Raw genomic sequence first — 11,638 nt, forward strand, 5'->3', positions numbered from 1 at the left:
AACATCCTATCTAATGTGCCAACTTTTCTTGACTCCTCACTTCAACGATAATCAAGCTCAAAGTCAAAAAGCGATCGTCTTTCATTGTAGCGAAAGGCAAGTAGAAGAAAATTTTAGGAAGTGGTTATGGCTCCACATAGTGTTCAAAGTGAAAAATAGTAGCACTGATTTTGTGGAGCAGCTGATTATTACACTCAATCCTAAATGTCTTTATTTTAAAATATGTGGCACCCTGGATTCCGTGGAACTCTGTGTAGATGTAAGAACTTTTTAAAAAAAGAATGGTGATCTTAACCATGTTTGGAAGCATGTTCCATTGAAATTGCAGCAGGACCTGCAATAAAGTGAATGCTTTGAGGCTTTGGTTCTAGTGTCACAAGGGGCATTAGGGATCCCTCCTGTTGCTGCAATCCATCATGCATTTCAGAACAATGAACACAGAGACATATAAAACAACTTCCCTGTTATTTAAATGGAGTACTTTGCACACATGTTCATTTGATTAACATCAGGCAAGTGATCCAGAAGAGACATGGACCTTTGAACTGCTGAAGTATTAGAGAGGCACTTTTGTTTGGATAGCATTGGAGCAGTGAAATGTACACCTTGATTTTAACCCAAAGTCAGCAGTTCTGTGCCAGCTGGGAAGAATACTGAAAAATTTAAAAGGCAGCTTGTGCAACAAGTAAGGGAAACAGCATAATCATAATAGTAATGAGGAGGAGGAAAATTTTTGTATCCTATCTCATTAGTGTTCAGACTTCTTCACATATATTATCTCAGTATTCTTTAGAAGATGGTTGCTTGATAAGGCAATCTGAGCAGTCCATATACATTGTCTAAAACCTATCTCTTGCTATTTCAGAGTATTTTCCAATGGGACTGAGAATGGAGCATGGTGAGTTACTGAGGGGCAGGTAGCCTGAGGTTGCTTTAAAAAATGGCTTCAGCCGTTGGTGGGTTTGGGTTGTTGCAGACATAATGTGGCTCATCCTTTAATGGTGCTTAAGGGATATGGGATGGGCACACCCCTCTCTTCTCAAACACAGGTCCCCTCCCTTGCTGTCTGAAGCACTGTTAACCATTTTGAATGCTTGCCAGAGTTTGAATTTGAAACAAACTTGAAATGCAAATTAACGTCAACCACAGTTAGTAGCACTGCTACCTAGCCTTTGTTGTATTCAAGGATAGGAAGAATTTGACCTCATAAAGGCAGGGAGAGTGTTAAGTTGTGGGTGAACATATCAGATAACACAGCGATTCTTCAAACAGCTCTTGTTTATTCACAGGCCAGAACAGAACTGAACTGAAGGGTTCAGTCAGCCTGCTTTTATAGAGCTCCAGTACAACGTAACTGTAACAATTTTCTAAAACTATCCAATCATTGAACGTCACTTTCAATCCCTTATTTGCATAACTATCTACAGTATCCCCCTGCTGGCCCAGGGTGAGAACTTCAGTACATAACAGAGAGTGTGAGAAAAGAATAGAATCTAGTGGTCTCTCACAAATCCCCTATGATTTAGTAATGGAATGCATTGACTCTGCTGTGGCCCTTTGTCTCCCTTCCTTGCCTAAGAGGCAGTTTTGATACAGTGTGCCTCACTTCTAGAGCCATTGAAGCACAAAAAAAATGAAGATTGATGGGGCGGCCTCGTGCAAAGATGGCCACCTGGACTTCGCTGTTCACGCTGCATCAGAAGCAAGAACTAAATGATAAATGAAATGATTCAGAGTTGAACAGAATAAAATAGTCAGTGGATTTTATAGGTCAGCAGCCAGAGCCCACCCCTTGCTCAGCCTGTTGCTACACAAAGAGGTCAAGAAATTGCTTGCTTTGAATTGTACGTACTCCTCCAGTTTAGCAGCTGGCATCCTAGAACATCCAGAGATTTATATATTTTCTTTTCCTGCGTAGTCCTCCAAGTGTGTCCAGGGTGGCCTTGAAGATTGTGACTCCCGTAGTTATCACTGTTTTTGTCTTGGCGGTGTATCTTCATGCGCAGCAAGTGGAATCCACAGCAAGACTTGATTTCCTCTGGAAGCTTCAGGTGTGTGTTTTTGAGTGTAATTTTAAAATGCCATTTATAATCAGCAAACAGTTTCTATTCACGCTGTTAATGCATTATCTTACCGTGCTCATAAATTATCGAGGTAGAAGCGCTAGCAGAAAGGAAACTCCTACGGTATCAATTTTAGCTGAGGATCACCAAGATTGTGCTCTTAGTTTTGCTTTATATTGTATTGTAAAGAATACTGTCCGTGCATGTGTGTATCTATCCCATGCAAATAGTTTGGACGGAGCCACCCTTAGTGTGTGCAAAATCATATTCTGTTGCTAGCATGTATTGATGGGTTACATCTTAGACCTTATACCAGTGGATCCCAACCTTTTTTTTGCTCCACCTAAGCAACTCTAAAATCCTGATGCCCTCCCCCATGATATATAATTATTATTGTTCAAAATGTGAACTCCTATTCTTGAGGAGGAAGCCTAAAAGGCCATTAACTGTTAATTACTCATTCTCAAATAGCCCCCCCCCCTTAAAATTAAATTGCCCCCCTGTGGGACATGTGCCCCATGTTGGGAACCACGGCCATATACAATAGATTCACAACTTATGCAAGAGTTATTTTCCAGGGATAGCACACAAAGCCAAAATCGCATAGTCAAAATAACCCTTTAAAAACTAAAATTATAGTCTATCCAGCCACCTCTGCTTTGTCTCCAAAAGCTGCGCACACACTCTCAAGGCCACTACACCTTGCACCAGGGCTAATGCAATGGCGGGTGCGATTGCTGACATTTCCCCCCTGCTCTCCCACCCCCTTATGGTATCTCCCCTCGCCCCTTTTTCCCAGTCAAGTCCATAGAGCTGCAACCGCTCAAGCTAAACACGCATAAGTTGTGTGTCCACTGTATATGCTTCCAGACCATTTGCCACATAAATGAACCTGAGTTGCAGGCTGCATCTTTTTCTCTCTCCTCCTCTCTCCCTTTTCAGGCTACTGAAGAAAAGGAGGAAATGGAGGAATTGCAGGCTTACAACAGACGCCTTCTCCATAACATCTTGCCAAAGGATGTGGCAGCCCACTTCCTTGCACAGGAGCGGAGAAATGATGAGCTATATTACCAGTCATGCGAGTGTGTGGCTGTCATGTTTGCTTCCATCAGCAACTTCTCAGAATTTTATGTAGAGTTAGAGGCCAACAATGAAGGAGTGGAATGCTTGAGGCTTCTCAATGAAATCATTGCTGACTTTGATGAGGTGAGCAAGTTTTCTTTTCTTTTTTTAAGCGTTAAACCTCAGTGTGGTCTAGTTCATGCTTAACTGATTCCTGCATTGCAGGGGGTTGGACCAGATGGCCTTTGGAGTCCCTTCCAACTCTACAATGCTGTGAATCTATGACTGACCCTTTTGTATTGTCCCAATGCACACAACACCAGTGGTCTCTGACACTTTTGTTTTCTGTGCTAGATTTCTTTCATATGCCAGAGGTATCAATAGAAATACAGCACTACACTTTTCTTTCCTAGAAGTACTACATACTGAAAGGTGCTGCTGAGCCCAGACAATGCAATACACTCCTAAATAAACTCTTCATCCATGGGTATGGGTAGGACCCAGAAAGCTACCTGGCTTGCAAGCCTTCCTCAGCTCATAGATCTAGATTCCTAATTCTTGGTATCCTGGCCTGTTGACTTCATCTCCTGGTCAACAGCCGTTTTAATCACCTCATGCTCTGCTCCCATTGATCTGTATAAGTGCAGCAATGGAAACAATAATTTGTCCAGGTCAGCTGAAATGGTCTCATGCTTGTGCAGAGGCTCCTGGGAAAGTTCTACCTCCTCTGTGATTAGCAGTCACAGTGGCACTGGCCACTGTTGCTTTTATTACTCAGAAAGCTATGATTAAAAGTGCAAATGGTCCTAACTCAGTCACCTGACAGCAAGTACCGATACACTCGTGCCAGGAAGTGATGTAGATCCAAACTGAAGGGGCATTGCTTCCCGTGACCTGACATCCTAGTGCAAAATCTTACTTTTCTTTCCTTATCAATTTGAAGAAGCAAAAATAGGGTCTAGGACACCATCCTGTCTATGTGCAGGATCAAAACAGTTCATGAACTTTCTCTTCATATGGGAAGCACATTAGAACATGTGTTATGCAAGCTACAGTGTGCATGATCATATCTGGGTCTTATACAGATCAGTCAAACAGTGTATATTGATTTACACGTGTCCTTTTCAATAAGTTCGTTCCTTTGTTGCCTCTGCAGATAATAAGCGAAGACCAGTTCCGACAGCTGGAAAAGATCAAAACTATAGGCAGCACATATATGGCTGCTTCAGGCCTCAATGATTCCACCTATGACAAAGTGGGCAAGTCACACATCAAGGCCCTGGCTGACTTTGCAATGAGGTTAATGGATCAAATGAAATACATCAATGAGCATTCGTTCAACAACTTCCAGATGAAAATAGGTAAATGCCTTTGTTATGGTGTTATGCTTCTAGAGTATTTCCTCTGTGGTTAAAAGTGCAAATGCCACGTGTTAATTGGTGCTGCCTCTACTGAATTAAATTAGCACTTAATGGAGTATTCTTGATCTGCAGTGTTGGTTGTGTTTCCTGCAGAAATTTGACCCCATTACATAACATTCCCAACTGGAGATTAGTAGCCAATTGAACATGGGAAGATCTAAAGCCAAACAAAATTAGCTTTCTGCCCACATTAGTGCTTTAGAAAGGACATGGCTGTTAGAACTGTTTTGTCGTGTAGAACACTGGAAAACTGTCTTTCATATTTGAATCTGAAATATGCACACACACTTGAAGTGGAGACGGAGCAAGATCTCTTTCAACCTGATCCTGTAAGGCCGATCCGCATGCATACAGGTGCTTGACACTGGGTTCCTTCATTCTTACTGGATTCCTAGAGCCATCACCATTGTTTGGGAGGAACTGAGTCGAGCACCCGTATTTCCTTCCACTCAGTCAAAACCAACAAGGCCAGCCATCTTGCATTCAGGCCCCTTTTTTGAAGCTGGCCACTGTGAGAACAGTATGCTGGACTACATGGGCCTTTGGGCCTGATCTAGCAAGTCTCTTCTTATATGCTACATTTTTATCTGTTTCACTGGGAATGCCTCAGGTTCAGTCGGTTAATTCACAAGGATATCTGGATTGAGGCTTCTTACTCCAGGTATGCTCCACTCTCCACAGACCAACTAAGCTTAGAATGTAATGTGTAAATTGAGAACATCTGCCAAAGAAGCAGATTTTATAACATTTTTTATAGATCATTTATTTTGATTGTAGAGCATGAGTATTCTTGGTGCACTGTTATTCATCTTCATAATTCTGGATATCAAGATATAGTATACTGATATCGAGTAAAAAATAAGCTCCAGTGAGTTTTTTGAGAAGCAGTTAGATAGTGTAGGACAGGAGTTCCCAAACTGTGGTCCCCAAGCTTCATTCAAGTGGTCCGAGGTGTGCCTGTGAAGAACACTTGCCGTATGAATTCTATGGAATTCAATTTGTAATACAATAAAATTCAATACACATATAAAAAGAAGCAATAAAAATGCAATAAAAATCACACATCATCTAGGGTGGTGCATTGCAATTGCTACAACAGGCAGAGAAATCATCAGTGTAGGATATTTATATGCAGATATCACAAATTTCAAAGACCACAAATCTTTGATATCACAGATTTCAAAGACCAGGGAAGGTAGCACTTGGATGAATTTACCTCACTCTCAACTGGTAATGTTTCAAAGTCTTAGGAGTGCTACACACATTACAGCCATGTGGAGTCTGCTTTAAACCTTTGTTGATTTATAATAATACCTGATCATAGAATCATGGCACGTTTTGTCATATAGCCCTCAAAAGGTTGGCCATTCAAAAATTAGCTATGGTCAATTTATGCCTGGGGAGAAATCAGATAGTTGCAGTCCTCCTGCATATGTGATCTGGTAGTGATAACTTATAAGATGTACTTTATACACTCATGTCTAATTCCATACTATTTCTTTGCTAGGGCTCAATATTGGCCCAGTAGTAGCTGGGGTCATAGGCGCACGTAAGCCCCAGTATGATATTTGGGGGAATACTGTGAATGTAGCCAGCCGAATGGACAGCACAGGGGTGCCCGACAGGATTCAGGTGAGTCTTCTTGGCACCTCTCCTCCTCCCTAAAACTTTTTTTTTTCTCTTATGAGTATTTACACAAACCACTAGTAGAAGTGATCAGTAATCTATATGTACATTTTATGTATTCTACTTGGGGGTAGATATTTACCACCCCAAGCAAAAACTTTTAACCAAGCATAAAAAATGTGGCAGCTGACACATGAAGTCACTTCAGATCTATGTAACTTGTCCTCCTTTCTTACTTTACATATTTCATGCTTTATCCACCTTAATGATTCATCTCTGTGTTGGAGGTAGGGGGTAAAATATGAAGGAATCTATGTTATCATGTAATATGGAGTCCAGAACAGAGCTCCTTGAGAACCTCTGCATCTGTTTCTTCTTTTGTAACCCCCCCCCCCCCGAGTATTTTCATGTTGTTCTTGCTGAGCAATAACCAGAAGATGGGATAATTCACCTTGCTCTGATCCAGAGATACATACCTATGTGATACTGTGCTTTGAACACTTAGCCACCTAGTACGTTGTTCACGCAGTTATAGTCCACACTGAGAGATGGCCCAATTTCAAGCTAACATGGATCATGCTTACAGGGTGGGAAGAGAATAGGAAACTTGATCCAGTCCCTTGTCCTCTACAACAGGTGATTGGCATTGTCAAAGCTGAAAAACAAGATACTGAGAGAAACCAAAATTGATAGATTCACCTATTCCTTCTCCTTACTCACATGTCTCTGACTTGCCATTGTCCTTTTAGGAGCCCAAGGGGATGTGTGAACACGATGAGTCTTTCTCTGAAATGATCTGAAATTCACTTTTATCATCAGCCCTTTTTCTTATGGGTGCAATCATAGTAATTTTTAGTGAAATGACAGCTCTTCTTCCATCAGCACTGCTTGAGAATACCAGACTTGTGTTGAATTTTGTCAATTGCAATTTATTCAACTCTTTCCTGATCCATTCTTTTTAAAACTCCACAGGTGACCACAGACATGTACCAAGTTTTAACAGTCAACAACTATCAACTAGAATGCCGAGGGGTTGTTAAGGTCAAAGGTAAAGGAGAAATGACCACCTACTTCCTAAACGAAGGCCCCCCACTGGCAAGTTAACAGCAGTGGGCAAGAATGACTCAAGAATGGCTCAGTTTGCTTTAAATACAACGAGTTGGCAAAAAAAAATCTGCTGCTGCTTAGCAGCGAATCTAATACCAAGGCACAGTTGAGTATTTCATATGATGCCTTCCTAGCAGGAGTGTGTGCAAGAAGTGGGGGAGGGGGGGACACAGTTTGGGCTATGTGGCACACCATTCGGAAGTTACCTAGCACTGCTGTGGATTTTTTCTAGGTTGAGTGTAAATGAATTGACCAAAGATTTTTTGCTGAATGGAATTCGAAATGAAGACGTGGATTTGAGATCTTCAGTGAGGCTGCTACACAGGACTTAAGATATTTAAGTATTTATTTGAAGCAACACAATGTTTTTTACTTGGTTGAAGGAAAGTTTAATTCATTGCAACAAAAGGAGAAAAAGGAACAGCATTACTCTGGAAAGGCTGTGCAGTCCCATAGTATTTCTGGTCTATGCTGTTAACTCCTTGAAGTGTGCCACTGTTATCTTATTAGGTGTTTGAGTGGACTTTTGAAATTAAAAACACCACCAACGATTGCTCTACAAAAAGGGCCTTTTTTAATGACATCACCAGTAATGGTTTTTTAATGGAAAAGATGCCTTGTTATGTACTCTTGCCATCCCTACCCTTACACAGATAGGAGGTTCCTTCTTTTTACCAGAACTGATATACTGAAAGTGAAAGGAGAGAAATCGTTCTTAAGGTGAGGGGGAAATGATTCTTCAAGCATATTTATTAAATGAGGAGGCCTTCTCACTTCTGTTCAGCATATTTTGGTTTACACATGAAAGACTAGCTGCCAACGTGAAACACATGGAGATACACAGGGAGATTTCTCTGAAATGTGTAGGGTTGTTGGTTTTGAGGTGCAGTTTTTTGTATTTTTTAATATGGAAGATTATGAGATCTAAGAAATACACCAAAATTCTATATTTTGAACGTTCTGTGTATTAAACAGTTGCCCCAATGGAGCAACAGCGATCTATGTGTAGCTCTGATGTAGTGAAGTTCACAGAACAGCTGTTTGAAGGAGACGCATATCCAGAACTGAGCACCCAGCAAAGCATCTGTCAACTGTTAGGCAGGACAAGAGCAGGGGCACCTTGACACAATCCTGAATCTCTTATCAGGCAGTCAGCCCTTGACACAGAAGCTGATAGTCACTGTTAGGAAGAAGGGAACGGGCACCCAGGCTGAGTTCAAGCACTTCTGTTTCCCTGTTGGAAGGTTGATCAGGGCTATGGGATGTTTCTGCCCTGCAGCTCTGTTTGTCTCCATGAGTCCAGCAATGGGTGTGAAGTCTTCTGCTGAGCTCACAGTTCTTTGGATCGGACGCCAGGTACATTGGGAGGTGTACATAAGCTATAGAATTGTGTGATATTCTTTTCATTATCTCTGAGTTGCAGACTTGGCAGTTTTCAAATAAATCTTGTACAGTCCAGCAAACAAGCTGAAGTAATAATAATAAAGCTCAAGTTTGATTTTTTAAAGAGGAAATAAAGTGAGGAAAACCTACAGTTAGACAGAGATGAAATAGGAAGAATGAGAACAGCTGTGCTCATTCCTAACGTCAGAGGGAGCTGGATGCAATAGGTAAATTGTGTATTCAAAATTCTGAAAGTTATTTGACCAAGGGTATTAGGCCTGAAGCCACTTCGAGTGTGCCTCTGGACAGTAGCATAAGAGGAACCACAATCAAATCAATAATTTCTTTTTGAAAGAATGTTTACAGTTTATGTAACAACTGTCTGTACAAGTAAGTGCCGCTGAATATTACCTAGAAATTTTACTCTTCTGGATTGATATTGTGGGAGCTGAATTCCATTTCATATATTATGAATTTCAGTTTGACGACTTCGGCAAGTTTTTTTTCCATAATAAAACATATGTATTGATTGATTCTCTAAAGATATTGATGTGGCCTATCCTGCTGAACAATACTTATTTTTTAAAAAAGAGGGGGACTGTTAATAAATGTATAAGTGAGTTAAATACATTTTCAACTTTTAAAATCAAGGTCCCCTTCATATTTTATTAAAAAGTATAAAAGCATAAAAACCTATATTTTTATATTTCAGTGGGGGAAAACTTTTGATATTGAATTTGGCAATTTCAAAAATGACTCAAACATTTTGACACATACTTTTTCCACTCTTCTCAGGGCAGAATTTCCATTACCTAATGATTACCCAGCACTGGCAATTATGACATTGGAGAGGGGGCAGGGGTTAGTGTCACCTTTGACCAAAAAATAAGGTAAAATCCATGGTCTCAGTGATATGTGTACTATTGCTATTAAACTGTTTCAGACTAGAGTGTCAGTAGCATCCCACTTTCCTTTCATCTCCTCCCTTTCTACTAGGGCACACCCTTGGATAGTATAGTTGCCAGATTCCTAGAAAACTGCCAAGTCTGTCCTCGTACTATATTTTTGAACCTTTTCAAGAAATGCCATTTGATTTGCAAAGGTCTTTATTTACACAGTACTGCAGCTTGTTCTTCATCACCTTCCACCCTTCATTCTTACCGTCATTTACCACTTCCAAATTTTAATTAATAGCACAATATAGGATCATTTTGTTTTAGGTTTGCCTCCTGCTTTGAAATGTGCATTCTTAACATTTGAGCAGACCACCTTGCGCAATTGTGTTGTCAATTCAGTTTTCAGTTACTTGTATCTCTGACTGTGATTGATGACTGTGTCAGGATCATTTCAAGGGGTATGCAGTCTTTTTTCTGGCTCTTGCAAAAGGTGATACAGTTATGATTTCCCATGGAAATTGCAATCTGTTTAAGTAATTTAACAATTATATTAAAACACTGTTTCACTTGTGAATGTTTCTATTTATTCATTAGAGTCTGGTTTGTTTTTTAAAAGCTACAAAAGTAGGAATGTAATTTAATGTTTTGTGGCAGGAGTGACAATAGAATTTTGTGCATCACAACGGTATGATTCATCAGTTCAGTAAGGGCAGCTCCAGACTTGTCCCAACAAATAGTCCTGCTCACGTATGAATTTCTGGATGATATTTTGTGCCTGCACAAAAGGAAGAGAATGGACTTTGTACAATGGTTTCTCTTCACTTCTCTGCGACTGGATGAAAAATGGTAAAATATTCAGATGACTACAGCGAAGGTGGTTATCAATCTCAGCCCCTGGGTTCTAAATGAAGGAGCTGATTTGGATATTTCATTTGTATGTCAGATTCAACAAAACTGTATTTTAGGGAGAACTTTGGCAGCTGGAAGCAGTAGGCTGTGGTCTAGTCCTACTCAACTAATTGAGCTAGTAGCTTTGTGTTTGTGTGTGTGCACAAGAGCATAGCCATCTGCATTTAAATACAGGTCTGGGTAATTCAGTACAGATGAGCAACATGGAGCAGAATTGGATTTACGTAGAAGTGCCCGATTCAATCTATGTTACCTGTGCATGTAAAGGAGCCTTCACCCACATATGGATCTCCTTCACTGGAATGGTAAGTCTCTTCTGTTTGAAATTATGGCTTGGCTGTATGTTGTTAGGATAAAATATTCTGAAATCAACTGGTTATATTTTCCGATCACTGTAACATATTTTCTTCTGTTTTAAGATAATAACACAGGTGCCCAATATCTCTGAAGGTAGTCTCTAGATATTGGGAGGGAAGGTTGCTGGCTCAACAATAAGGGAGAAACTCATCCTGAACTCGTATTTAAGTCATCAGTGGGGCCCCTGCATGCTGCTTTTCCTTGTGCTAGTCCCTGTTAAGGTGAGTGGGGAAAGCAGACAGGCAAATTGCCCTTAGTTGTTAATTTTGCAAGCACTGTGGTGGTCTCCAGCACAGATGAGGAACATTTTAGATGTTCCATGCTAGCTAAAGAGTATGGTCATGAGCACGATTTGCACTCAGAAAGCATGGAAGCCGTTACATAACACAACATTAGGGGGATTGCTAGATATAGATCTTTTCAGTTAGGATAATTAAATCATTTGGTATTGCATAACTCTCAGCATCTTTCCTAGTTCCGCGCCCCACCTCCCAAATTGGGCAACAATCCAGCACAGTCACTTAATGGGCCTTATGATAGATAACACTGTGTTCTGTGATGGGATTTTTTTTTTTTTAATCCTTAAACAAATTCTGCTAGCTTTTCACCCTTGGATTGTGTGCCTGCAAAATGCATCTGTAAGCATATTTTATGTCAGTGCTTCTAGTGACATGTATGAAATCCAAGATGAAGGCTGACTAGTCTTTGGAGAAGTCAGAGCCTCAGCAGAGTTGCATGCCCTGAACATCTTCATGCTCAGTCCTTGGCTATGACTCTTTAGAGACATGAAAGTATTTAGGGCAGGCTCCAATTG

At 40.5% G+C, this 11,638-nt stretch overlaps 1 protein-coding gene across 6 annotated transcripts in view; it reads left to right on the forward strand.

Moving 5' to 3' along the window:
- ADCY5 (adenylate cyclase 5) overlaps positions 1 to 11,638 on the forward strand; it is a 174,779-nt gene that overhangs the window by 162,518 nt on the left and 623 nt on the right. For 3 of the 6 annotated variants that reach the window (XR_014503644.1, XR_014503645.1, XR_014503646.1), the window contains 8 exons: positions 866 to 898; positions 1,919 to 2,051; positions 3,006 to 3,269; positions 4,282 to 4,486; positions 6,054 to 6,178; positions 7,145 to 7,220; positions 10,642 to 10,772; positions 10,887 to 11,045. Coding sequence is in view for 3 of the 6 variants with exons in the window: in XM_083405879.1 (XP_083262005.1) it covers positions 866 to 898; positions 1,919 to 2,051; positions 3,006 to 3,269; positions 4,282 to 4,486; positions 6,054 to 6,178; positions 7,145 to 7,220; positions 10,642 to 10,772 (967 nt within the window). In the remaining 3 variants the exon portion in view is untranslated. Of the gene's footprint in view, positions 1 to 865; positions 899 to 1,918; positions 2,052 to 3,005; positions 3,270 to 4,281; positions 4,487 to 6,053; positions 6,179 to 7,144; positions 10,133 to 10,641; positions 10,773 to 10,886; positions 11,046 to 11,638 lie in introns of those variants that run through there. The other 3 variants (XM_083405879.1, XM_083405881.1, XM_083405880.1) reach the window with 3 other exon arrangements.

Source organism: Podarcis tiliguerta, assembly GCF_965153285.1.
Source record: "Podarcis tiliguerta genome assembly, chromosome: 1".
NCBI lineage: Eukaryota > Metazoa > Chordata > Lepidosauria > Squamata > Lacertidae > Podarcis > Podarcis tiliguerta.